Here is a 27293-nt window from a genome sequence, read left to right as displayed (position 1 = left end):
TTAATCTTGTATACATTTTTTAATGGTTGGATACTATTGAATGATAATAATGATGTAGTTTAAATCAACATTTCTTGTAGGGAATGGCATTATGGCACCAATGAATACACTACCAAAGACTGTACTGTCGTCTCCGAGCCAAAGTGAAGCCCAGGGGTCATCTTTAAACTCCAACCTCAACAACACGTGTTCAACCGTCCTGAGCAGGCTGAAGTTTGAAGAGGCTATTGAGAAGAACATTGTCCAGATAGAAAAGGAGGCTCACTTAAAGAGGCTGAAGAACTTGAGGAAAGAGCTCGATTACTTACAGAATACTGCGTGGAAGTATCCGTCTATCGACCATTACATCGGACAGTAACAGGATCGGTAAGTTGTATATTTATTATAACTAGAACAAGTTTTCAAAGCTGTACATATATAAGACTTATTAAATCCGTTTAACATCGATTAACTCAGCTTGATTTATGTGGGTAACTGTAATGTTATTTTAAATGCAACACCTAGACAAGAAAACTTTTATTATTATTCTGATTATCTTTGAATTAAATTAGTTTGAATTAATAAAACAAAAAATAAAATTAACCTTTGAGTGCCAAGAGCCGATGAGATCGTCCTGAATTCGCATTATAATAAATGTAAATATAGTCTTTGTGGGTGACTTCAATGTCAATTTTCTTAACAGAAATGACTCAGAGGCCAAAGTACTATTCAACCTCATTGACAGTTTTTGGACTAAATATTACTGTTGCTGAAGTTACAAGACCTACCCTTGGAGGAGATGCAACAAAGGGTAGTTGTATTGATAATCTGCTGACGACTATTCATCAAGATAAGGGAAAATCTACAGTCATTCACACTGGTGCTTCAGACCATTATGGCCATCCTCTTCAAAAGCTACTTTAGACAATGTAATGTCTAGGATTTATACCACAAATGTTTATTGTTAGACCCATTTCTACTTTGGGCTCCTCACTTTTTAACGTCTTACCTAGGTCTCACTAATTGGAATGATATTTATGTTATTAAGTCAAATGTTAACTTAAGTTTAAGTTATTTTTAGAAAGTTCTTATTGGCTCTGAACTGTGCTATGCCTTTAAAAAATAAGAAATCTAAATCTAAACAAGTAAATGTTGCCTGGTATCATGAAGGTCTAAATAAGACAAAGCAGGAGCTTGATAGACTTTATTATATTATAAAAAACACAAGCAATGAGAAAAATATTGATATTAGAAATAAATATAGAAATCTTAAAAATGTTTACAGAAATGAAATAAAAAAAGCAAAGCTTGACTTTAATAAACACTTTACTTGATAAGCAACAAACAAAAGTAAAGCTGCTTGGAGCATTATTAATAAATCAATCAGGGCTAATAGTATGTCATCTAACTCATCTCATGTACTGGAACCTGATAGTTTTAATTCATATTTTGTTGGCTCAGTTTTGGAGACTTGCAAAAGTATTCCACCTAGCAATAATGACTATTCTTTCTACCTTGGTAAGCACTGTGCTCAGTGGAACTCTACAGTAAGCTTTTGCCTGAATGAATTTTAAAGTGGAAGATGTTCATGGCAGCTATCCTTAGTTTTAAGTTTAATAGCACATGTCTCGATTTGTTATGGTATAAGTGCTCCTATTCTGAAAATGGCTGCCAACTCAATCTGTGAAATTCTAACTTATTTATTTAATTGAAAGTGTTAGGACAGGTATTTTTCCTGATGTACTAAAGATAAACAAAGTGATTCCAGTACATAAGAGGGGCCCAAAGGACCCAAACTTGTAATTATAGGCCTAGAACTATTGTTACAGCAGTGTCAAAGGTGTTGGAGCGGCTAGTTCAGAAGCAGTTGGTTTGCTATCTCGAAACCAATAATTTACTCAGCACTTGTCAATTTGGGTTTCGAGCTGAGCGGTGTTACCATTGGCGCAGTCCAGTCCTTCATAAATGATTGCTTTGATGGTTTGGAACTAAAAAAATCTGTCAAGTTCAGATCTTATGACTTATCCAGAGCCTTTGATACTGTAAATCATCATATTCTATTAAATAAACTTAGGTCTTATGGTTTTAGTCAACTTTGTGTCAGTTTTTTTAACTCATATCTCTCAAATAGGTGTCAATATGTATATTTAAATGGCTCTATGTCAGAAACTAGGCCTGTTAAGCTAGGTGTTCCTCAGGGATCCATTTTAGGACCTACTCTATTTATTTTGTATATAAATGACTTGCCTTTTAATCTCAATGACAATTATGTTAGTACGTATTTGTTTGCTGATGACTTGGGTCTTAAGGTCTGCGCAAAAACGGAGGAATGAATGTAATGAGCTACTTAGTGTTAAGACCTCAATTGTAGATGATTGGTGTGCAGCAAATAAGCTCTGTGTAAATGATAAAAAAATTCAAAGATTTACATATTACCTTTTCTAATAGGCTAGTGATAATGAGGACTTAAGTCTTAAGTTTCTTGGCATTTTTATACAATCCAATCTTAAATGGCAAAACTCATATTGATTATGTAGCTTCTAGAATTTCCCGAGGTATTTTTTCTTATAAGATCCCCTTAATGGAACAATTTCTGCTAAACACATGCTTTTTATTGTACTATGCCTATATTCATAGTTTCTTAACATATGGAGTAACTTTGTGGGGCCAATCTCAGATTGCGAATAAACTGTTTGTGTTACAAAAAAAGAGCAGTCAGGCTTTATATGTAATGTCCAGAGTCGTGAGCACTGTAAACCACTGTTTGTAAAATTAGGTGTATTAACATTGCCGTCTATTTATGTATTAAATGTTTTGTTATATGTCAGAGATAATTTATCATTATTTATTAATCATGTGATGTTCATAGTTATAGTACTCGTAATAGAAATAATGTAGTTGTACCCAAAATGTAACTTTGCTAGCACTCAAGCCAGTTTTAGATATCAGGGAATCAAATATTACAATGCTTTGCCCAATCATATCAAGGTATTAAAAACAGATCAAATTTTAAAAATGTTGTAAAGAAAATGTTAGTAGATTCATGTTTGTACACTGTTGATGAATTTTTAACTGTGATAAGAAGTAAGGATATTTTAAAGTAAGCTATAGATTATTTATAATATGACGTTGTTTATATACATAGTTTGTATTCTGACAAAAAACCATTTGAATTTGAAAGATATTACAAGAAAAATACTATTTAAAACAAACTGCCACAATCAAAATATATTTCACAAGGTTAATGGTTTCCTATTAAATGAAGCTCGTCAATTACATACAATATTTGATAGCTAAATGCAGACCAGATCTGAATAAGTATGTATATATTGCTTTTTACTCTTTTTTATTGTTGTACTTGTTTATTATGTATTGTATAAAGTTAACTTTTTAAAAATCATATATTGTCGATTCGTGTTGTTTGTTAATTGTTAATTATTTATATTATTATTACTGATATAATTCAGTATTTAATGTTGCTGTGAATTATTACATAGACGTCTTCTTATGCTGTACATATTTATCTACTGTTAACTCAAATTTGTTAATTTTTATACTTGGTTATGATATTTTTCATTATATGTGCAGACAATTTATTTATTAAATATGACTTAACTACTATATTAAATTGATTAATGAACTAGAAGTATTTATGTAATAGCTGCTAAATAGTAATTTTATAAATGACGAAGTCTAATGTATCATTGTATGTCTAATGACTAATAAAGTTCTTGATTCTTGATTCTTGATTCCTGGGGGTATTTCTAAAAAGTGCCAAGGGCCGACTAGATCATCTATTTAAAAATTTATCAGTCTGTTAAACTTGGTAAGTTCCCACTTATGTAGAGAACAATAAAAAAGTGTTATACAAATATATTAAAATCAACACGTAAAAATATTTTAAAAAACAAATATTTTGGTGTGTAATTTTTTAATTTAAACATTTCAACAGATTTTATCACCCAAATAAATACTTTAAGTCATATCCTACTTTTCTCCTCTTTTTTATTTAAAAATTTTATGTTTAAAAAACATAAAAATTCAATATAAATTAAACATAAATTTGTATTTATTCAAATAAATATTACAAGCCTACTTTCTCCCTTACATAATAAAAATATCATCTCATGTTTTTTTTTTGTTTAAGTTACAAATTATTTTACGGAACACTATACAAACACCAAAAGAGTGCTTGGTTCTGAGAGAAGTGACCTGTTGAAAGTACTTGGCACTGAAACGGTTAATCCATATATTATTTAAATTTAGATTGAATCATTGTAGTGATATCTATTAAGATACAAAATCCTCAGGAAAGCAATGTGTGCTGAAGCGAGGACTTATTTTAATTTTAATTAAAAATAACAAGAGATGACATTACTCTGCATACAAAATATTTACTTATTTAAAGTATTATTAGGTACAATCTCCACATATTTAAGTTATTAATCAAATAGTATTATCAATTTCATGTTATTAACGTCCAAAATGCTGATTTATTGCAATAATGAATTAATTACCTTGAACCTTTAAAGTGATTCTTAAACAGTTGTGGGACTACCAACTTTATTATCTCATCTTGAGGTTTCAAAAATATGTTTACTCTAGTTAGCATATCAAAGTCGAAACGCTTTTACATTTGCTAGTAGAATCCAACATGAAATTGAAATATTGACTTGATTTAATACAAGATTTTAGTTTTTTTTATAAGTTATATAATTGATCTAATATATTTGAATTGAATATGTATATCTTCATAACCATGGTATGATAACATTGTATTATTAAACATATATAGGATTTATATCATTTTGGATATTGGAAGAAAAGGGGAAGGCAATGTAGTGTTGCCAGCAAAGTTAGTCGCACCAAAGCCTTGAAGGTGGGAAAATATAAGTACTGTTGGTAAAACCAGTGAATTATTGTCCTGAGACTGGTGAGATAAAGTTGACAAAAACCCAACATGTTTGCAATACCATTCAGTCTGGTGTGATATAGTTGTCTAAGAGGCCAACTTTATTCTTAATGCCACTATGAAACTCTAGTGATTGGAATGATATTAATGTAATCTTATTAAAATAACACCAGTAAGTTAATGGCAAGAGAGAGGGTACTTTGGTATTATCCGTAGGCCACTATGTTCGGAAGAGTTTTTCTTACCGTGGGTCTGATAAAACTACATTATTCGAAAGAACAGACTATTTGACTTACTGTGAAAATTACTTGTAGTATGACAATCGGTTCTTGTTCTTCCTTAAAGTCGACGTCGGCGAGAAGGAGGTCTGTCTCTATATATTATTTATTATTATTCTCTAAGGGTTGATTAAGATTAGGTTATCATGAATTTTTTATTAGTAGTACTAAAGTTAAAATTTACCTTACGAGTGTTCACGTGGTCTGAGCTTGAATTTGGGTACCATCTCGAGGGATGATTTCTTTTTTCACCAGAAGTGCGGGTGGCACCAGGCGCCACTGTAGTCTGCTCTGATGATCAGGGGCATTTCCGATCAATACTTTCCCGACATCAGATCACATGCCAGATTATCTCTCTTGGCGAGCACAAAAAAGAACTGTTTGTCATAATGACATGTAGTTTTCACAATAAATAAAATAAAGTCTGTTTCTTTCCAATAATGTAATTTTTTAGGTCCCTGGTAAGAAAAACTTCAAAAAATAGTGGCATTCGGATAATAACAAAATACCAATGAAAGTTTTGGAAAAGATGGTGTATACCTAATAATATAGTTATAATGGGAGAAAAGACTGGCACAAATTTTGTTTGTTTGTTGGCTGTTGAAGGAATGGGTAAAAATATTTATATTTCTAGAAATGTGGAATGGAATGGTGAAAGATGATGAATTGAGGAATATGGTAGGAATAGTAATCTTTCTTATACAATGTAAGAGGTTTATTGCTAGTTTTTTAATGATCTTAATAGTGAATCTGTTAAAAAATACTGTGTTTATTAACATTTGATCAACTGTTGTGGAATTTTTTGTAATATTCTGGTTTAATATTTCAGCGACAATGTGGTCTGCCTTTAGCCGAATGGGCCAACTGATCGGGTTGGTCAGTGCTGAACCGCAGGTGGATGCAGATGCAATTGCTGCCGTTCTGGATGCTGAAGATGAGACTGAGCCAGATGAAGTTGAGTTAGATATCAATACTGATGCGGAGAAAGATGGAGTATCATGCCAACACAGGGTGGGAGTAATTGCTGAATTGTTTGACACTCATGGCTATATCAGTAACCCCGAGGACATCACAAACAAGCTGTACTTCCAGCGTAAAGACGGCCTGGAAGCGTTGAAGGTTGGGGATCAGGTTGTGTATCTTGCTTTCAAGACATCAGAGTTCAGCAATTGGGTTGTCAAGAGGATACTGTACATCGAGAATGAGTCTTGGGACAATAAGAATGCCGAGGAAGAAACAGATTTGGACAAGACAGTCGTGAAGTAAGTGTTAAAGATCCTTTTAGGACTAAGCGCGGGGACAAACTGTCCTTTTCCCTCAGGAAGGAAAAAAAAGTGTTTGCACTTATTACTTTGTGTTTTCAGTGTTCAGCACTTTTTAAGGATTGTGCGTAAAATAAAGAAATTTTTTATCGTGTGGTTTGTTCACCACTGTCTTTGCTCTACCAATGATGATGTTAACAAATTCATTCCTTCTTCAGTTAGATGTAAAGAGTGCTTATGCTGTGTGATATAACTTACTATTCTGTTTTAGAATGTGTAAGTGTGCAAAAAAATATACTATCCCACCAAATGTGAAATAGAGTAGAAATTGAAATATGTGGAAATAATTCAACTCAGTAGCACTAGAAGTGTGTTGTTGTAATTCGGTCAGAAGAGGCTTGGATTTTGCATTCTATTAACAGCTGGAATTCAGATAATTGTTTTAATTAAATATTAAAACTATTAATTTTGTTATGTCTAAACAATTTTAACATGTTCACAACGATGGCTAATTTCCAGATTTTTATATATGCTTTTGAAATTTTCAATAATAATGGCAAAAATCCGTTATTGTTTCTTTAACGTTAAACGTCTAAGTATAACGAAAAAAATATGTAGGCTTTGCAATTTTACACACAAAAAATTATTTTAGTATGTTTTTCAATGTATCTCTGTGTAACATTGTTAAATCTATTGTGTAAACCAAGGGGTACCTAAAAACTTAAGCGATTGTGCGCCCAATAGAGTACACAATAGTCCAAGGTATTTATTTAAGCGCAGGATCAAATTTAACAAACAACTAAGACAAGCAGATAATAGAAATGCAATAATGTAATGCATAGCAAAGTGTACCTCATCGGTAGCATGACACGCTTTACGAAAGACCAGTGTGTACCCAATGGGGTGAACGTGTTGATGAAGGCTTATTTCTTCAGTGTATACTTGTATGTGTATTTTTCATGTAACTCTTCCAATAATTATATATTGTTATGCACTTGCAAATTTAATTAAAAAATCCTGAAATATGTAACTGGAAAACAATAACATTAAAGGATTGCTTTTTCACTCTAAAATTTATTGGAAGTTTTCACAAACTTTAAAAAAATTAAGAAAGAAAGATATGTTAAGTCTTCAGTTATAATAAATTGATACGTTATGTTCTGCAGGGAAGAATGTGAAACTGCGTACAAACACGTAATAGCCAAGGTGACAGGACGAGAAGGCCGGACTGTTCTGGCGGGGAACCTGCAATTCTGTATTGACTCTGTACATGTTGACTTCCTTCCTGTTGAAGGTTTGTTCATCCAGACTTATCAAAGTAGTACACAAGGTGTTTTACAACTAAATACATTTTTTTATGTAAAAAAATACGAATTTTCATAATTTTAACAATTTTATTTATATAAAAACTTTCCCGATTCTTTAATATAGTATCCTAATTTATTATTTTTTCATACCATAATCTGACATCTCCACAATAATCTTGTGTTCAATTTACCAACCAATAGATTACAGCATTTTTCATGTAATCATGATTGATATAATGGCATTCTGAAATAATTTTCATAAAGAAAAATTTATTGTAATATTAGATAACAGCTGAATTGCAGAACAGATTTTCTTAACTTTTACATTAATATTATTCACCAAACCTTTTGTAGATGATAGTCCACCAACTTTTCATTTCCTATGAATATTCATATGCAAGTTTTGTTCTCTACCACTTTTTACATTTTACACACATTTTAACATTTGTTGTTCACAAACACATATTTTACAATTTTTTATGTTACAATATTACTACAATATTCTGATGACAATTCTAGCTATACGTATCAAGCGTATTTTCTTTATAAAGAAAGTTTCATATGTATGTATAATTTATTTGTCCTATGTAAATTGTGACCTTTTCCTGAGCTCATTATTACTATTAGTAAAATTATATACAATAAACAGCCCTTTAGTACTTGTAGTTTGATAAACATTTTTTTTTACTTTATAGTTTCAAACTAGTAACTTCTTTTTCTGCAAGAAACCTCCATTTCAAACCAATCAATTAATTAAATAGTAAGCTAGATAGATGCATTTAACTGGAACAATGCACGGAACGCGAGATGCCGAGGCATCAGAGTGCCGCTACTCGCTGTCGGCCTGAATTAAAATTGACTCTGGTCTGATTAAACGTTCTAATTTCACTCTTCAAACATAGTCATAATTCAAATCTTATTCCTAACCATGAATACTTGCTCTTTAATGTTACAAAGTCCCCCAATAATTTCAAAATAAAAACTTCTCTTTACTTGTGTAATGTCAATTCTTCCTCTCGATCACTGAATCCTATAGTGTGGCTCACTCTCCAGTAGAATAAATGAAAGGTGAGAGTAAACAATAAAGATACCACAAAATCTTGGCAGACACGAACCCGTCTGACACAGACCCCAAACTAGTCAGCTCTAAGCTAGGATTAATTAATTAAGGAAAAAATGCTTCACCAGTTGAGTAAAGCATTTACAAGCTTACTCTTCTCTGAAAATTAATACAAAACAATAGGTGGGTTGTATAATATATTAACACTTCCCGCGCTACGGCAATTTGGGACGCACCATACCCAAACGCTACATATACCTCAAAATCTTTTTTTCCATAAATTCAACGCTAATGTTGTTTTTGAGTTTGTTACCATATAAAAAGACTTTTGGGAACGAAAAAAGTATAATTTTTTTAATATGTTTATTTAACTTTATAAAACAATATAAATACACAAAATTTAAAGAAATGTTGAACAAAATTTTACTATCGTGTATAATATTATAGTATATTATATGTATAGTATAGTTAAAATAAAACATTAATTGGTATAAAAAGATCTAAAATTAGCCATCACGGTGTTCAAGGTAACGTCAACGTGTGGTACGTCTTGAAACATGTATCCGGGTGCAGGTTCGGCCGGGCGGTGCATGTCTCGCACACGTAAATGGTCTCCTTGTGTAAACCATTGCGTGTACACACAACACATCTTCCCAATATGTCAAATACCAATTTGACAACGTATGCACAACAGTTCCACTCACAGTTCGCGAACAAACTAAACCGGCGAGTTAGTTCATCAGTAGCGCTAGTGTCTGGCAAAACAGGCAGTGGCATGGGTAGTGCGCCGCCTTTTTGCAGCTTGGAGAACAACCGGGAGGCGGGGACAACCATTACTGTGTTTTTCTATTGAGGGATTTATGCTCCAGCAGCTGATGCACTCCACCGGCAAAACTGGGAACTACTTACTCCTACTAATAAACTCAATGTTTAACAGCGAATATATTTGTCAACAGCGTTTTAAGCAAAGTAAAAATTGGCGGTTATATTTTTCAACAGCGCGAAGGGTTAAAATTACTATTTACAAAGAGTTATTGGCGTGATGACTATTTTAATAAATAAATACTTAAGAGAGGCAACTCATGGAATTTGACTTTATGGCTGAGACAGGACAATTTCCAGTCTCTTGGAATTCACCAAACTTATGCTGGAAGTGAGTGTATAAATCAGCTACGTAAAATAATAGGGGACATTTATTATGATCATTTTATTGTACCGTCGCACATTATAATTTATTATTATAAACTGTATACTATAGTACAAGCTGACTATTGTTAAACATTTCTAATCGTTATGTTAAAGCAATGGCATGAACAGCGAGTGTCCCGTATTCTCCATTAACATAGATTACATACATTACCAGAATGCTTTTATAAGCACTGTCTATCCCATAACACTTAACCTGTTCTTTGGTATTTGCTTATAAAGTTCCAGAAACAAGACAGAAACAGCTTGACAAAGTCAGCAACGGCATGATGTACTTAAATCTCCCATCTACATAAATGTAACTTAATATCCAAATTTAGTATTTCTTCAGGGGGCAGTGATGCCCTCTGTTGTTAAGCCACATCCTGTATGCAGTTACTTTTTTATTTCCTATTTACTGTTGAGGTGAATCCATAAATGCTAAAGCCTACTCTGATAAATCCATTTCTGAGGCTATCAGTCTCCATAGGTAAAATTACAATGTTATAATAACTGTTAGTTGCATCAATTAACTGGGAAGGTTATTCCTTGTCACTGTTAATCATTGTGTGAACACAATTTCACTTGTCTAATTTTTTTGTAATATCAAATTAAGGTGCTATAATATTGTGATAATTTGCTTCTCATGTGTAAAAATATTTCTCTAAAATTGTTATGATGTTGAAAACAGCTTAACCCTTTCCGGGCCAGGCGGCAATATATTGCCACCATAGATCGCGTCTGAAAAGTGCCAGGCGGCATATTGCCGTCGGTGACATACGCGAAAATCGCCAGGCGGCAATATATAGTCGTCTTGATATTCATCGTTTTCTTAAATAAATACGACGTCAAATGATTAAAGTTTTATGTTTTTTTATTCCCTGGTATATTTGTAGATAATTAATATGAATATCATTTTTATTTTGGAGGTCTATGCATTTTTATTTCGTAATAATTGTCACGTGACATTATCAGCTGACTCGATCTATTGTTGTTAATTCTTTATGCTTTAGTGTAATCGTACTATTGTATGCTGGATTCTTCTTCATTATTTTATTTTGTGGTTGTAAATATTAGTAGTGTTAGTAGTTATGTGCTTAGCTATTGTGTGTAGTAGTTACAATGACTGACAATTTGCGATCTCACGGGAGTGAAATTGTAAGTAGCATATTTGTAAATAGAAAAAGTGTAAATAAATTTCAAATAAAATTGTGTAAATATTTCTTGGTAAATAGTGTTTTTAACTGTATTTAAACTGTTTATGGATCCTACAATCATCTGTTTACCGGTACATCCATAATGTGAATATTTATTTTAAGTTTCTTGCAGTGTAAGAGTCAGTTGCTTTATCACTTGTTGCGTACACTTATGCGTATTTATACAAAATGTGTCATAAAAAATGTATTTATGAGAGAAATAACACAACATTTTGTATGGTTGTTTCTTTCTAAATGTACAATATAATAAAATAGATTCCCACAGTAAAATTATTTTTCCTTTTTTAGTTATTTACAAAAAAATATAAAAAAATAAATTTTTTATGTAATGTAATCTATTAAAACATTATTTAAAAAAAAATTTAAATTACTTAAAACTACATCTATATATTTTTTTGTTGATAGTATATATCTATACGAGTAATTTGGTGCAACTTTTAGGTCATTCTCTAATTTTTATGTAAAGTTATAAATTTTAATCTAAGAGACTGCAAAATCGCCAATTTTAGCCTGGCACTTTTGCCTAGTCACAAGCGGATATGATATGTGAAAAAATTTTGCAACATCTCATATTTGGTCCTGGCCCTGAAAGGGTTAAAGTGAAAGTGTTATGAAAATATTCAAGTGTACATCTGGTTTTCGCATTAAAATGGAGTAGGAATATTGATTGATACGTGGCATATCATCATTAAAATGCTATACTAGAGGCTGTGTTATTAAGAATTAAGTGTACTGAGGCTCTCACGGCCAGAGCAATTTTTCTGGCATGTTGGCTACACTGCCGTGTAGCCTGATTCCTCCCCTCCGCAATGAGACCAGTTCGATGTCAGTACATTGAAAACTATTGATGTGACAGTACGTATAGTGAAAAATGTTAATCCAATCTCCTGCCAAGTGCCAAATACGCTGCGTCATCTGTTATCTCATTTTTGTGCTTCACTCTTTTTGTCAAGATGCCCATCAATATCTCAAATTGAAGAAAATGTTGAAATGTCCAGTTGAGCTTGAGTGTTAATGATATGGATCTTATAGATATCAATAAGTTACTTGAAATAACTTGGGATATGGTTCAGAAATTCTTATCAAGGTGTGAATGAGAAAGGAATTCTTTACCATATCAATGCACCTGCTATCACGGCATAGATAAAAAAAAAACAATATAACTTTAATAATTAGGAGAATTATTCTGACCTGAACTCATTTCATGCACTTTCCTTTAATTTCTACAAATAAAAAGGTTCATTATAGGTTCTCAGTTTGATACTATGAAAAAGAAAAAAAACATTGAAACATTAAAAAAAAGAAAGGTACCTCACACAAACCCACAATAATGTTACAATTGAAACACATAATATTTGCAGGGGACTGGTTGGTACTACAGTCTCTCGTACAAACAGAGGAAGTTGCGGACACGCTTCTCGTCATAGAGCGTGTGACACCATTGCGATCACAACAGCGTGATGGCCGGGTGTCACACTGGAATGGTGACACAGGTCAGGGTATCATGGACAGTGAGGTGGTGTTTGGCAAGGATGCCTGCGAGCCAGGGTATCTACCCAGAGTTGGTGATGAGGTAAGCAATTTTAATATCTTTTATCCTTTGTGTTTTTGTTCATTTTAACTTTGTAGAAATAGGGTAAGTGGATTAGTCATTTACAGTTACATAAAGGATCTATTTGTATCAATAAGATTTCAATAACATTTGTATTCATGTTATAATTTACATTTCAAAATATTTTCCCCAAGTAGAAATTAGAAAACTACAAAACTTTTCTTGTTTTTATCAGTTGTATGACCCATGAAACACAACTTTGTTTAACTTTTTTATATACCTTTATCTTTTTTAGTAGTTTTTAACTTCCTATTCTTATAAAAGAACTGTGCACGTTGACTGTGGTTGTGAATTTTCTAATATATCCTAAGAAGTAAGACATTTTAAATCATTTTTAGGTCTATGGTTGCAGAAATAATTAAGATTCTCAAACATTCTATACTTATATCATCCCTGCGATGGATATGTATATAAAAACACATAGAAACACAATAATGTCCACTGCAAGCAGAATCAAAGTTTCAAGATTGGCAGGATATCATTATACGTATATTATTACTTTATAATGTATGTCACTATATCACGTACCATATCAAATTTTATTTTGTAGAAAAACTGAAAATTTGTCTATTTGCTCATCAGGTGCGAGTCTATTGTATAGAGAGTGAGCAAGGTCAGCTTACATGGAGGGCTCTGAGAGTAGTACCAACTGCTGAGAGGGAAACAGAAATATCCCATGACCCCCAAGCCCTGGCTACACTGCTCCAAGACAAACAAGGCATCACCATTTCTGAAGATACCAACTTTGGCATTGTTAACATCGGGAGAGAGTCTCAGAGAACGGTAGAGTACCGTTTGCAATTTTCTTCAGCTTACTCATTCTGATTACATAGTTATACCTTTTTTTTCTTCTCATAGTTCTTCTCATAGTTATACCAGTCTTCTCCCTAGAGAAGATGATATCCAAGTATACAAAGGGAATTCCATAAAATTAATAAGATTCTATTAATATTTCCATACCAGGGACATTTTTATTCTTATAATACATAACAAAATTTGTTTTAAATACAAATTTATTTTACTTTAGTATTTATTTAAATGCTTACCATATTTAAAATATGTATGGTATGTATGGATATATTTTTATCATACAGCACAAATAATGTTTTTTAGATTTAAGTTGGTCCCTGAAGTGATTGTTTTTGTGACCTTATTAAAGAGATCTGAAAAATCAGCTTGTGCGCAATTTAAATTTTCTCAGTGTGCTTAGCTAAAACTTTGTTATTGTTTCTGTACAAGTAGGCTAAATATCAGGTGTTTTTGATACATGAACTTGACAGTATGATTGTGTTATGACATAATAAAACTTAAATAAAATGTATAAGTTTTAATTTTGATTTTTGTACGATAAAGGACAATGTTTACTACATGGTGCAAAGGTGTCTTTAGTGCTTAATTATGATTCGGCTTTGCCTCGATTGTAAAACACGATTACGCACTGAAAATAACTACTTTAGCTCCTAGTGATCAAAATTTTGGCCTTGATACTGTTATAATTTAGGCCAATATCAAAGATCACTGTAGCTATACTTTAATTTTCTAAACTTAGTAATTTAAACATTTATACAGTGCTAATTTAATATCCTTTATTCAAATCTTACGTGGTCTAACACTCTGCAGATTGAGATAAAAAACGAGAGCGAATCACCACAGAAACTATTGCGGGTGGAGATGACTTCCACAGATTCACAATTTCATCTTATCCAGCCTCTAGTCAATCCGAAAGACATTTATCCTCATGAATCTGTCCAGTTTGCGTTCAAAGTGAAAGGCAGGTAAGTCTGCTTAGTTGTCAAACTGTTTGTAGCAGTGTTTTGTCATCATGTGAAAGATGTTCACTGTATCTCATGCCTATTATGTATTGTTAATGGGCTTTTTAGTGACTAGAGTGATTTTGTAAAGGGCCATCTAGGCAGTAATAGAGGTTTCTGTGCAAGAGTGTCTATTAGTGATTTACTTCATGCATTCTTCAGGAGACTATACGCACAAAATGAACATAAGCACTTTAGTCATATGAATAGGCCTACACAATTTTCTAACATTTATAAATTAATCCAATTGACTTATTTGCACAATTAACTGAAATTCACACAGTATTGTAATTGTTACAATAGTAACAGAAATTGGTGCACCATAATTTTTATTTAAAATAATTATCATTATAATCAAATCACACAGAAGAGTAAAAACAATAAAATCCTTTTGACAACATTTATTGGTACAACCTGTTGCAAAGTTTTAAGTGGGAAACTTTAGAAGCAAACTTATGTATTTCATTGAAAATTTGTTGCTCAAATCACTATTTTAGGCACATTGAAGACTATCTAAACCCTTGGAGATGTTTAATGATAGTGATGTGTAAAAGCCAGACCTCAAACACAGAGAATATTCAATGAGAATCAATCAATGAGATTTAACAGTTGAATCCACTAAGATTCACTACTGCATTACTAATTATCGCCTGATTGGCATTAAGGAAATTACTGATTGCTAAAACGTGTGTTTTGGTATTCATTTCTTTTTTTGTAAAACCATAGATAGAATACCTAATTAATTCATTATTGTATTTTTGTATACAATATTTTTCTCATAGTTTTTATTTGACATATTAATGATTGTGCATCACCATAAGTCTGTTGCGTATATTCCTGGATCAACTGATTAGCTATTAGCTGAAAAGCATAATTTAAAAGTGTTGTACTTGGTGTTTAAAGGTGGATATGTAGTCTATCTACGTGTTGTAGTTAGAAATATTAATACTGTATTTTCCTCACAGTTTTAATTTTATATATTTAAGATCATGTATCACTGAGGTGTCTGTTGTGTCATGCGCACATACAACAACTAGTGGGCGGGGACACAAATAAAAAAAAACATATTCCTCTAGTACTTTCTGTATAAAAAAAGATAGATAACCAATTTCACAAATAACCATAGTTTTTTTAAATAATGTTTTGCTTACAGTTCGTATTTTCTACATTTATTTTTGTGCATCACCGAGAGTCTACTGTTGTCTGTTCTCAGACAACAGACCAGTAGCATACAAGTTACAGAGTTTTTGTTGTATTTCATGAATGGAAACACGTATACTAAATCATAACTAAATCAACAGGTTATCGTAGTTTTGTAAATAATATTTAGGTTTCTGTTGCATTTCTTATGTCTGTCTGTCTTGTGCATTGCTGCACATCTCTGCACGGACGTCTGCTTCTCAGCAATAACCAACAGACGTTTGCTAATGTTTTGTTTATCTCTTTATTTGTGTAGTCTCGTAAAAATGCCCTCCATAAGAATATATGTTTTCTTAATATAGAATAGAATAGAATATGATTTATTTTTGAAAATATTACAATAACACATTATATACAATGGTATACACAATGTAATAAATCAATAAAGTAACCTAAACAACCAAATGTATACACAATGTACAAACCTAATGAGCAAACTTAAATAAAAATTTAACATTCTTGTAAATAAAATTAAAACAAAAACACTCGTAAATTAAAAGAAATATTTTCAAAAATAACTAGGGCCTCTAGAGGCAAGTGCCTGTGGAGAGGTTCCTTTTTATATGCTTTAACATGGTTGAGGACGGTTTTAATTCTTTGACTGGCCACTCCTACTGGTTTAATGGTAACAAAACAAAACAATTTTTCATTACTCAAAACTATTACACTAAGAAGAGCAGGCTTACTTTTATTAGATTTGAAGGATATTTATTCCTCTTATTCATAAATCTTATATTATGTACTCATGAAGTAATCCGTTATATTTTTAAGCTGTACGTGTTACGCACGATTGCGGCATTGTCAACCGCAAACTCAAGTAAATAAAAAAACACAGTGTAGGCCTACACGCACAAACATGTAACACAAAATAAATTAATTAAAAGTTCGTCAAGGTTAAAACAAAAACGGTTAAAAATATGGAAGAGAAACATGACAGTACAGCCGAGTTGAGCGTCGTCCACGGACTGGTTGGTTTGTTCCTGTACATATCCCTGGTCAAGGTATCTTCTATCTGTTACAAGGTTCTACCTTTTATCTGTTACATCTCGCTCAAGTTAACTGCTTTTTTTTGCTATTATTGAAATTTTCTCACAAATGGGGTAGTTCCTGGTGCTGATTCTTTCATTAAAATATTGTTCTCACTTGTATAATGACCTTTATATTTTTTTATGTCATATTATATTTAATTTTTGTCCTTTTATAGTGTGTTCTTTTTAATATCTTTTATTATGAAGAAGAGGAGTAGCATTCCAGTTTGGTAAAGATGAGCCTGCTCCTCCTATAATGTCTTAGTTATTCTGTATTATTTATACAGTAATCAGTATCAAATTCAGAATTGAGACCAAATTTTGGTATTGGAATCAAATTTTTTTAGATGGGTTGCTGGCTGCAGCATCACACGAGTGATGGCGTTGATGTTGTACCTCCATTATCAGAACCCTTGTATCCAGTGTGTTCGACATTTGCTGGGACAAATAACATTATAAGTGATCAAAATGTACTGAAACACACACTGTATAAGTAGGGAAATGTTACAAGGAGATAAGCCTTACATGTAGAATTTTTTTGCATTAAAAAGGCCTAATTTTTCAGTGAAAGATAATATAGATATATTGTTAGTGGGAAAACTTTATACACAGGTGATGTTATAATGAGGTTTCACTATTATTACAATAAAGTACAAAAGAAAATTTCCCTAATTAAAATATGTATTTTATGTTTTAGGATTCAATACATTAATGTTATTCTTCAACATTTTATTGTTATAGGAACAGACCTTGTTCAGTAATTTTATTTTATATTATTACAGAATCACTAATCAGATTATGACAGAAAACTGATAAGTTGTGTTAAAAAGTATATTTTTATGTATAGTAATGATGTACCAAGCGTTATTGCTTTATCCGTAATCTTTCAGAATATAAGCTGTATATGTAAACAGTGTAAAAATGAGGGACAAAAATAGGGAAAACATTTACATAAAATTAGAAAACATAAATTAGAAATGATTATGATTACCTGTCAGTTACGCTGGATTCTCTTTAGTGTTTTAGAATCACAAATGTCAAATGTTCTGGAAATACGTTAAAGGTCTCTCACCACCAAAGGATGGAGTCTTGTATATAAAATTATTCTCTTGCTGAGAGATTGATTATTTGTATGTCATGTCAGAGCTTGTTCGGAGGCTATTAAAAGTGTACAGAAAAATTAGTTTATATAATTGGGACCTTCAGTATAACTCAATAAATGTTAAAACAAATTTGATAGAAAAGCGTCCTGAAATAAGTATTCCATGGTTGAATATCATCATAAATTTAAATATTGGGTTTACAAAAGTTTTACCCAAAGTATAGCCAGAACTTTTAACAATTCACTTCATTTGTGGATTTACAGGTTTGTAGGGCGATCAACGGAGGTGGTTGTGTTTAAATTTGAGGAGTTTGACATCGGCCGACTCTTGGCGGTTGATGTGCAGAGTGCCACTTTATCTGCATCTCTCTCCGATGTCAGGGGTCGTTCCACCCAACAGCGTAACAGATATGAACCCATCACTGCTCAGTGAGTCATTTGTCATTTAGGTACTAAATGTTAACTTTATCAGTACTTGATGATGTTATTGTTTCCATTCCTGATTATTTATATTTATTACAAAGTACGTAATTGATTTCTTGTGTGGCATAAACTATACCATTATAGTCTAAATATTCATATTAGCTGCCAATGGTCAACTGACTTAAATGATGATAGAATTGCGCTTGACTGTGAAGTCGCCTCCCTTACTTTAGGTTGAGGCATCACTACGATGATTCACAAGTTTTCAATCTGATAAGTCAAATTCAGTATGATAATATTCTTTTTACCAATTGAACATGTCTAATATTAGCCTACCTGTGTTAAATTCAATAATTTGAATTTATATGTTAATGGAAGTTTCACACAAACAAAATTTAGGAATACCATATTTTAAAAGTGCAAAGTATATAAAAGTATATTTTTAAAAGTGTTTCGAAGATAAAATTTTGAGACTCCTGTCTTAATGTTGCTTATATTGGAATTTTATATTTATTTACTTAAGGAAATTTTAATTTTGTTTCTGACCTTACTTATTTTTTTCTCACAATTATCAGTTTACTAATTGAATGCCTTATTTTTATCCCTACATCCGTATTAAAATATTAAGCAGTATTTCATGATTTTTTTTCTATCAAACTCATTGGTTAACCCCTGAATGGTTTTCTTTTTATACTTTAAACTATGTTTTTTGCCGCTGTTTTTATGTTTTTGACAGATACAGGTTTATAGAGTTTTAGATTTAAGGTTTTTTGTGTGCAAAAACAGTTATGTATTTTTTGTTATTGCATATTTTCAAATTTTTGTTATTTGGTATATTTTGTTCACTTAAGTCATTTTCACTCCGTGTTCGTGAAATTATCACATAAACAAAGCCAATCATCTTTATGTGCATCATATATTTCCATGGCGTAATAAACACAAGAAAAATAAACCATAAAATACTCTAGGATGGGTGACATGCAATAACACGCGGTAGCTGTCTGCACTATGTGACGACAGTGAAATCATCAAGGTGAACATACTTATGACAGAGGACCAAGGAAGTGCTGACATCAACTAGAAAACACCAGAACTACTTACACAATGTGTAGTTGTTGTAGAAGTTTTTGTAGTGCTATATTACGCCCTACAACAAAACAATAGAGGGACAATATAACAATGCGTAATATTACATCAATAGCACACTTTAACCCAATCGCTATGAACATAATATTACATCAAAAACTGTGAAGGGTTAAGCTCATGAAAACCCTTACGACTTTTTCATTTTTATCTATACTGTTGAAGTACTTTCTATCAAATCTACTATTTCAGTTATGTGATTGTCCACTAATTGGTTTTTAAATATATGCTATTCTCCTTTACAAATACTCATGCATATCATAGGCTATTTTTCACTTATAATTATTTTAGACTGAGGGCAATAGTGAAACTGGTCTTTTAATTACAGGTTCGGTTGACATAATTTTTTTGGTATTAATTCAAGGAGTTTTACTATTTTCAGTTTTTTAGTAAGCGTGCAACAAATTAAGGAACATTGATTAGGTGTCTCGTGATAGCTTTCTTGAGATGTTAATATGTTTTATAACTTCTATAGGTACCTTATCTATCCTACCAGAAAGTATTTTTCACAAAATGAGCAATTGTTTTCAAAGCGTCTTCATCATTAGTTGCATATCTTTTACATAAGCTTAGGTTTTCTTTTATCGTAAATATGCTAATTACTACTTTATATTCATTTTCCACTCTCATCAGAGATATGGCATTTCAATGTGTGGAAATAGCTGCGATTATCAAAAAGTTTTTATATGGTAAAAGAGAGCTCTAAGAGCAATAAAAGATCTTTCAGAAAGAGAGTCTTACATGAGACTCCTCTTTTTGGAGAATTACAAATAATGACTCTATCGAGTTTACACATTTATTGCTGTTTAATTGATATTAAAGAAAATCTATCAACATACAGGATCAGGCAAGAGATACACAGCTATTCTACTAGATAGAAATGTTACCAGTAAAACTGAAAAATAAACTAGAAATGGTAATTTCATTATGAAAGTAAAGATGTTCAATAAACTACCACAAGAAGCATGCCATGTACCATTAAGAATATTTAAAGAAATTACTTGAGGATAAAGCCTTGTACTCTGTAAATAGTTTTTTGACCTGTGATACTAGTATCTTAAGATTTTAAATTAGCGTAATGCACTTATTGATTATTGTTTTTTATAATAAACTATTTATTAACATTTTTATCTAAAAATTGTTTTCTTTGTTCTGAAGTTTTCTTATTTTAGAATGATGTAGCGATTAATTTGAAGAGATATGTGGAATGTAAAATTTTAATATGGATTGTTATGTTATTTCCTGTATTGAGTTAACACACTAGGAAAACATGTATTTCATGATGGGTTAAGTGATTCCTTTCTGTAAAAGATGTAAACATGATTCATGTTTAAACAATAAACTTTCTGATTTCTTGTAAATGTGTCAATAGTGTCAGTATTTTCTAATTGCTAAAATTTCTCAAATGTTTGAAGTAAAAGTCATGTTTGCTATTCATTCAGATTAGGAACTCATTCCTTTTTCAGAAAGCTGCTGGCAACCAGGAATGGTTTCATCATGCCTGGAGTTAAACCTCTGAAACCTGCAAACTTTGTGCCTGTAAGCCTCGGAATGTTTGTGATACCCGAGAAACTTGTCAACCTTGCCCTAGGTTCTGAGCCCAGGTAGGTTCATAATTCATAAATAATGACTACAGATATAGATTGCCTTAAAACAAATTTGTCCATGTGGTTGAATTATTCAGTATTGTTAAATATTACACCACCATCAGCCAATTTGATAAAGACATTGGAATTCACTATTTTAATCCAAACAGGTCTTCAAATGATTGGCTGGCAGTTAAATTTTTATTTCCTTGTCTGACGTTTGGTTTTAAGTGTGTCAAGCTAAAAAAACCATAATTTTTTAGGAAAACTATACACCGTCCTGCAAGTCAGGCTGAAATAAAAGGTAAACCGGTTTTAAATTTAGGAAAAAATAGTGCTACGGTCCCCACGTTTGTGTGTCACTCTGCCACGCTCCAGGTCCCAAGTTGGCTGTGCGATTTTGCTACGTTCCAGGCCCCCATATGTTGTCCCAATTTTCTCACAATCGGTATTCAAAGTGTGCTGCCCCTCATTGGTTATGCGACTTGCTTCGTGTTGGCTAACTCATATTATTCCAAGTTGATATTTAAATAACGATCAAACTTCAATGTCTGTGGTGTTGTTGAAAGTGTAGTTTGTAATAATGAAAGTAGGCTACACGTTATATATACCACTAGCACTGGGTCTATATTATCTCAGGTTTTTTAAGTAGGTTGAATAATGGTTCAACCTTAATATTACTCTATTGAAAGTTCTGATCAATATGATTGTTTATATCATAATAAAGTTCGCAAAAAAATTCACTGTTCTTATCAATCACTTTGAATCAAATAAGTTTTGAAAGTAATATTCTTTAATTTAAAGTTTATTATCTTACTTACCACATTTCTTTGTAGATGGGATTCTCAATGAAAGACAAAGCAAATGACTTTGACGTCAATTTATTTTATATTATACTGTCTAATTCTACTCACTTTGCTTTGATTTTTGTTCACTAACACAACATCCCATCCCTAATTACAACTTCAATGCACTATTGTACAGTTTCAAATTTCATCACTACTGTACTAGAAGGATCTATACGAGTAGACGTCCTTACTGCTTCAAGTCCAGACAGAGAAGAAAGATTCTCCGTATAAAAACTATGCATACCGGTTCACACAATGTTCATCCCCTCTCCCGTTCAAATCAGCGTCTTCACAATTGAATATAATTTGATTCTTTTCATATAATTGTCGAAATTTATCACGTTCACTATAATTGATCAATTTAAGTCTTTCTATTTTCTTTTATTATTTTTCTAAAGCTTTTTTATTTAAATTTTTAGCAACATGTGCTTTCTGACGTCATCAATACGCAAGTCATTTTATCCCACAATTGGCTTTTCTGCGTAATTTTATTTAGTACTTTTGTAAAACACGAATTTTGGTTATATATAACTCATTTTAATTAATTAAATTTGTTCCCGTATAAAGTTTAATATATTTCTCCGTTATTAATTAAATAAATCTCAATTCCGACAACATGTGATTCACTGACGTCACAGTCTGCCAATTCCCCGCGAATATTCAAATGTCGTAATTTGACCTGTCACAATAGATCGTAGATCTCATCAACGATAAGGTTTACAATGGCTTTCAATGTTACAGCATTCAGAGTCAAATATATGTGGCTCGAAATCTATCACAATATAAAATTTAGTAACTAATTCAAATGTAGTTGTTACCTTTCTGTGTGTATGTTAATGCAGTTATTGTCTGTACTGTCTATTAAATCCAGATAATTTAGAATTCATTCAGATAATAGTTTTCTTTGATTTTTGCAGCAAATTAGAGGAATTAGTCATTAGACTGGTGGATGGCTACAAGTGTCTGGGAGAGCCGTTAACTTTGGCAAACTATGTTGCGCGCTGGGACTTGCTGATACATCTGGAGGAGGTGGAGCATGCAGTAAACATTGCACGTTACAACACGCACGCCAGTCTGCGCCGTGTACAAGACTACCTCAGCCTGGAGATTCTGGGGCTGGCGGAGCGTCGGCCTTCCCTGGTGATCGGGGATAAGGTCATCGCACGACAAGCCTGGAATGATGACAAGTCTTGGGCGACTAGTGAGTTTATATTTTATTTTGAAGTATGTTTATTTGAGAGTTGAAATATTTTTTTAAAAGGTGTCTATGGTTTGATAAACATTTTTCTTTCATTTCCCTTTCCAAGTTCAACAAATTTTTGATACTCCAAAAATGAAAGGCTGTTCATTTTGATAATCAGGTCTGTTGTCATTTTGAGATGTTAATTTGCATTGCAAAATCGATTCAGTGCAATAAAATAATTAAAACACCAAACTAGATATGGTTAGGTTTCCAAGTTTTTTTGTTAAACCACTTTTAATTTATCTTTGATTTCATTAAACTCCTGAAAAGTTTTGCTCTTAAATTTAATTGAATAATTTTGTTAGAAATTCATTTTGAAGTAAATTTAGCAGAGAAAAAGTCTGAAGAAGATTGATAGATTTTGAAATTGTTGTTTTATAAAAAAAAAAAAAAAAAAACATATAAAGGGTTGAAATATTTGTAGTTGTAGTTACATCTTCCTCGTTATTGTCAACATCTCTCCATTTTGTCAAGGATCTGATGCAAGCTGTTGGAATGTTCAAGTACTGTCAAAAATAATTGCCCTTACATAGATTGCTAAGCCCATATAATCATGTAATTGTTCACTTGAACATTGACACTTCTAACCATTATCACCAGTCAGTTTATACTCTTCAAATCTGTTTTCAGATGGAAAAGAAATAGGATATGAGGGTTACATACACAAGGTGTTAAGTAACGAGATACTCATCAAGTTTTCACCCAGTTTCCACGACACGTGTCATGGTGTGTACTCCATCTCGTTTGAGGCAAACCGGACCAGTTTCCGACGTCAGCACCAAGCAGTGCACCTGGCCATCCGTAACTTCTGTGGTGACTGGCTCTTCCCAACACGTATCTCCTACAAGCCACCTCAGGTCAGCCACACACGGAAATCTCATTAATATATATTTTTGAGAATATTGATTTTTATTATCCAGCATGCTTTTATTCAATACCTTTTCAGTAATAATTAACTCTAGTTTTTTAGCTTCAGTTTATGTTTTAATGTTGGTAAAACATTCATAGTCAAATGATGTTTGGACTAATACTGATGTGTTGATAGAATCCTAGGAAGCATTATTCAGATTTAGGTAATCATCAATAGATTTTACTTATCTTGTCCCTGCAAATAATATAGCATAATATTTCTTAATGGCTGAGGAACCATAATATCACTTATAAAATTAGTTGTGATTTATATCATTAATTAATCACTATACTAAGTAGCAGATTTGATGACAACAAAAATCAATTCCAGTAACAATACCAAATTGTAGTCTCATTGTGAATTGGATAGTGATAGCTGTATTATTTGTAACCAAAAAATATAGTTCTATTTAAAAAAGTTTAATTGAAAAGCAGTTCTATTCAATATTTAAATGGAAACTACACTACAAGTAAACATTATTACAAGGTAGGCTTCTCTGAGGTTGCTTCCACAATTTAAAACCTACATCACATCCGTACATCATCAGAATGTGATAGAATTACATGTGATAGTGCAATGTTGTGATGGATAATGTTCATAATTTATCAATGGTGATATAACAACACCCTGTTTTCTTCCATGAAATCATCAAATATTATTTACTGCAAATTCACTTGAACACATTTAGTTTCACATAAAAATGTTTCAAATAATCTTGTTTCCATAAAAAGAGCTTTATGTCTCAAGCTATATTTATGGAACGTATTTTACGGAGTTTCAGCTATCCATTAAGGGTTATTATTGAATGTTTTGAATCCGTTTCATCTTGCAGATTTGTTACAATGATTTTAAAGTATACAAAAGGTGTATAAATAGCTAAATTTCTTTTTCAGATTACAATTGTTGGTGAAGAAGATCATATCAATTCTGCATGTTTGCCCAAAAGTGTGAACTCAGTCAAAGAACTAGATGAAGTAAAAATTGATGATGCAAAATCAGTTGAAGAGAACTGTGAGGTCAACACAGTTTCTATTAAACCTGATTTGTTAGAAAACAGATTAGAAGAGCAAAACAATATTTTAAATGCTGAAACAACTAAAAGTATAATGAATTTAGATGATCCTGTAATAGCAGAAGTCAAGACTGATTTGTCCGATTCTTCCAAAAACAGTGATGATATTTTAAATAGTGTTGATAATATGGATATTAATAAAAGTATAGATACTGTCTTGAATAATACAGCACATAACATAAATAAAAATTCCAATAATAAAAGCACATCAAACGGTCAGCCTATAGGTAAAAGAGTAAAGACAAAAGTTTCAGACATGTTCGAAAAAACTGTTCCAAAGAATGAAATTCAGCAAAAGGTCTCCCCACCTAGGATTCCAGTAGTTGCTAGGTTTTTACAAAATGGGAACAATCCTTGTGAAAAAAGCCCCAAAGAAGTGAAAAACATGTTGCAACAGTTGGCAAACCTTTCAACCAATGACAGATTACCAATGAAAAATCAAGATATGAAGACCTTAGAAGAAATTGAGAAATCAATACTTAATAATGCTACCAATATATTTTAGATGGCATTAAGCCATTGCCTGGTAAAAAAGAGGAAATGGCACCAGAAAAACAAGAAAATTCATCATCTGACTCAATAAACTTAAACATCCCCAATGTTAATTCAACTGATAAACAAACTTCTATCTTGCCGGTTCAAGAAAACCAATTCAAATCATCTTTTAAATCAGAAAGTAACAAAAAAATTGTTAAGAAAAAATCTGGTAAGGCTTCAAAGAATGATATTAATAAGACAGTGAAAGCTGTGAAGAAAGAAGATCAAATTGAGTGGAACTCTAATATGGAATTGAAGATAGGGAATGTCAAGGAAGCCGAGGACAAGATTTCCAGAAGTAAAAGTGAAAGGATTATAAAGTGGTTCAATCCTGCATTAAACAACTACCAGAAGGAAGCAGTTAGGAACATTTTGCAAGGGAAAGCAAGACCATTGCCATACGTTATCTTCGGACCCCCTGGTACTGGCAAGACCATCACTCTTGTAGAGGTCATTCTGCAGCTCTACTTCCTCATCCCAGAGAGCAGGTAACTTTAACTATTCTATCCTAAAAACTGCAGTAATTCGGTATCGGTAATACTAAATCAAATAAATTTCATGAATATGTTTAATTTGGAAACAAGTTAAAGGCAAACTGTTGTAGCAATCAATTAGTGAAATCTTGTTTAAATAGAACAAATCAAAGAAATTGAATTTAAAATAAACTGTGAAATAAAAAAAAACTATATCTAACATGTCTAACTATGTCTTTCAGGGATTTATTCTTTGGTCAGTACATTTCTTTTAAAATATCAAATACGGAGATTGTAGGATTCTCTTGTGATAAAGAAATATGTCATGGATTTATCTACTGAAAGACAGCCTATTTTTGCAAATAAAATATTTTAACCATTTCCTATTAAATTCTCATACAGTTTTATTTTAAATTAACTGATATTAACCCTTTGAACCCCAGACCAAAATATTGATGGTGAGAAAAACGTACCAAAAGCATTTGACCTAAGAACTACAGAGAATCCCCGGAGCAGAAACAGCTGTATTGCATACTGTTCGTAAAAAATTAATACTTTTGCAATTTTTTATGGTATTGTCTTGTATTACACACCAAAAAGTCCAGAATGAAATTGTATACACAGAAAAATTTTAGTCTGAAGTATAAAAAATTGTTTAACAACATTAAAATAACTTTAAAATATATGTATATATATTTTTACGTAAAAAAATAGATTTTAAGATTTTTTTAATTCAAAAATAAGAAACATTTTTAGTATGGGCACCCACATTTTATTTTTCTACATTTTGTTTTATTTATGTACAAAAACAATTATATTGATATCTCTAAATTGCAACCGTGATCTCACTGAAGCCGGTTGGTCATTGTCCGGAGTAGGCCTAGCGGCGGCGTTACCGCAAGAAGTAGATAGCTGACTAAATGGCATTTCTTTGTCATCTGAGTCCGAGATAGTTGGCCTATAGGTAGGATCAACATCAGTGTCATCACTGAAAATTGATGAGACGTCAGACCAATCATCATCTGATAGGTCAACATCCAGTTGTCTGTCCAATTCACTCGGGTGATTTACAATTTACAACTACAAACAGCGGAGCGAGTTTAGT

At 32.0% G+C, this 27293-nt stretch overlaps 1 protein-coding gene across 1 annotated transcript in view; it reads left to right on the top strand.

Moving 5' to 3' along the window:
* Positions 1-27293, top strand: part of LOC124353794 (probable RNA helicase armi) — a 48406-nt gene that overhangs the window by 5478 nt on the left and 15635 nt on the right. The window contains 12 exon segments of the mRNA XM_046803790.1: positions 81-366; positions 5999-6431; positions 7598-7725; positions 12562-12773; positions 13395-13595; positions 14433-14587; positions 18218-18382; positions 20986-21123; positions 22871-23154; positions 23827-24053; positions 25000-25680; positions 25683-26203. Of these exon segments, the coding sequence (XP_046659746.1) occupies positions 6025-6431; positions 7598-7725; positions 12562-12773; positions 13395-13595; positions 14433-14587; positions 18218-18382; positions 20986-21123; positions 22871-23154; positions 23827-24053; positions 25000-25680; positions 25683-26203 (3119 nt within the window). The 5' untranslated portion in view covers positions 81-366; positions 5999-6024.

Source organism: Homalodisca vitripennis, chromosome 2, assembly GCF_021130785.1.
Source record: "Homalodisca vitripennis isolate AUS2020 chromosome 2, UT_GWSS_2.1, whole genome shotgun sequence".
Taxonomy (NCBI): Eukaryota; Metazoa; Arthropoda; class Insecta; order Hemiptera; family Cicadellidae; genus Homalodisca; species Homalodisca vitripennis.
Note: the sequence above shows the minus strand (reverse complement) of the source record. Positions and strands in the feature narration are given on the sequence as shown.